Source organism: Phaseolus vulgaris, chromosome 9, assembly GCF_000499845.2.
Source record: "Phaseolus vulgaris cultivar G19833 chromosome 9, P. vulgaris v2.0, whole genome shotgun sequence".
Classification (NCBI taxonomy): domain Eukaryota; kingdom Viridiplantae; phylum Streptophyta; class Magnoliopsida; order Fabales; family Fabaceae; genus Phaseolus; species Phaseolus vulgaris.
The window spans coordinates 4,736,981-4,738,652 of record NC_023751.2 but is presented as its reverse complement, the minus strand read 5'-3'; the positions used below and the strand labels follow the sequence as shown (position 1 = coordinate 4,738,652).

At 49.3% G+C, this 1,672-nt stretch overlaps 1 protein-coding gene across 1 annotated transcript; it reads right to left on the bottom strand.

The window, feature by feature from the left end:
- Positions 1–783: 783 nt before the first annotated feature.
- LOC137822128 (uncharacterized) lies at positions 784–1,308 on the bottom strand. The gene has a single exon (XM_068627031.1). It carries the CDS (start codon positions 1,306–1,308, stop codon positions 784–786), a length of 525 nt encoding a protein of 174 aa, XP_068483132.1.
- Between the last annotated feature and the right edge of the window lie 364 nt (positions 1,309–1,672).

The following is a 1,672-nucleotide window of genomic DNA, read 5'->3' as shown; positions in this document are numbered from 1 at the left end:
TGGCTCCCGCAAATTCCCTCATGGAGCTCAGCCATAATCCTCCATGGGCGTCCTCCATTTGTGCCTCCACCTCTTCTTGAGCTTGATGAGTGGCCTCCATGTTCTCTTGGGCTTGATCTCCATCAGAGGCAAGGAAAGAATGACCCGATCCGCCCAAGGTTGATGACCTTGGGGAAAGTAAGAGGGGTTACCGAGAAACACTCTTCTTCCCCAAAACAAGGTATCACCTCTGACGATCGATGTCCTCTATGCACTTAGCGCTAGAGCGACAGAGAAGCAAAGTAAAGTCCGAAGAACGATGACTGATGAGTTGTTGGTTGGTACGCTGCCCGAAGAACGATGACTGATGAGTTGTTGGTGGGTACGCTGCTTGAAGAACGATGACTGATCAGTTGTCGATGGATGCTAGTGCGTAGCGCCTTGTCGGAGGAAACTTTTCCAAACAAGTTCTTACACAACAAGCTGAGGTAGACAGACTACGCCTAGTCAGTCATCCAGTACGAAGCTGTGCATAAGAACTGTTAAAAAGACAAGCTAAGGGAGTTGTTGGTCGTGATCAAGGCAGATCAAAGAGTACAGATCGCGCTAAACCTAAGCTAGTCAACAGTTAGTTGCGCGCAAGAAGAAAGACAAAGCTTAAGAAAATGCGAGAGAAAAAGGCATATAGCTGAAACAAATATATATATATATATATATATATATATATATATATATTCACACCAAGTTTTATACAAGTTCAAAGTACAGGAATGGTGTAGAAATATAAGATTACAAGAAAAGAGCTCAAGGAGGAGGAACGAGCTTGCCATCTACCACTTCATGGTAAATGCTGAATTGTGTAAGGTCCAAATCCGGGAGAACGCGTCGAATCTGCTCAAGTGCCAGCTCAAACCCATCAGCAAGGGCATCAGCACCCACGCTCATAAGCTCGGCATTCTCAGCTTCGAGCTCTTTCTTTGAAGTCTCCGCAGCGTTCTTCTCGGTGGTAAGGGAAGCAATGGAAGAGGCAGCCTCTTTCAATTGGCCCTTTGCCTTAGACAACTCAATCTTCACTCCAGAAAGCTCACTCACCGCCTCCTCAAGTTTCTTCTCCCCGTTAGCGGCCCCCTCCTTGGTGGACTTGAGATCCTCTGCTAGTCGTGAGTTCAGTTGGCGTAGGGAGGAAGTCTCAGCCTCTAAGTTGATTACCTGGCTCCGCAGCTCCACCACTTCGCTGTCCAGAGCGTTGACAGTTTGCCCCATCAAGATCTCAGTCTTGATGGTCTCTTGGACCTGAGATAGGTACTCTTTCCTGGACTTTTCCACCATGTCCCTTGATCCGATCGGTCATCGGTAGTTGATGACGTCAGCATCAGAGAACCACGTGGACCACTCGAAGGGTGACACGTGGACCAGGTGGCAGAGAGGTCGGGGGGACGATCGCCAAGAGAGGTGATCGGTGGTCAGTAACCAAGTTACCACCGACAGATCAGGCGGCAGAGAGGTCGGGGGATAGATCACCCAGAATGGTGATCGGTGGTCAGTAGCCAAGTGGCCACCAGCAGACCAGTTCCCAGACTCGCGCCTGGAGGCAGAGCACGATAAGCGAATAAACACTGATCAGTCATCGGGTGTATTGTCATCGGGGTCTCGTGTTACACGCAGTTAAACTGGGATTGAGGTTCCCAGCGAG

Bases quoted from the DNA above. Each gene is read 5' to 3' on its own strand.
- LOC137822128 (XM_068627031.1), bottom strand. From the start codon at position 1,308: ATGGTGGAAAAGTCCAGGAAAGAGTACCTATCTCAGGTCCAAGAGACC.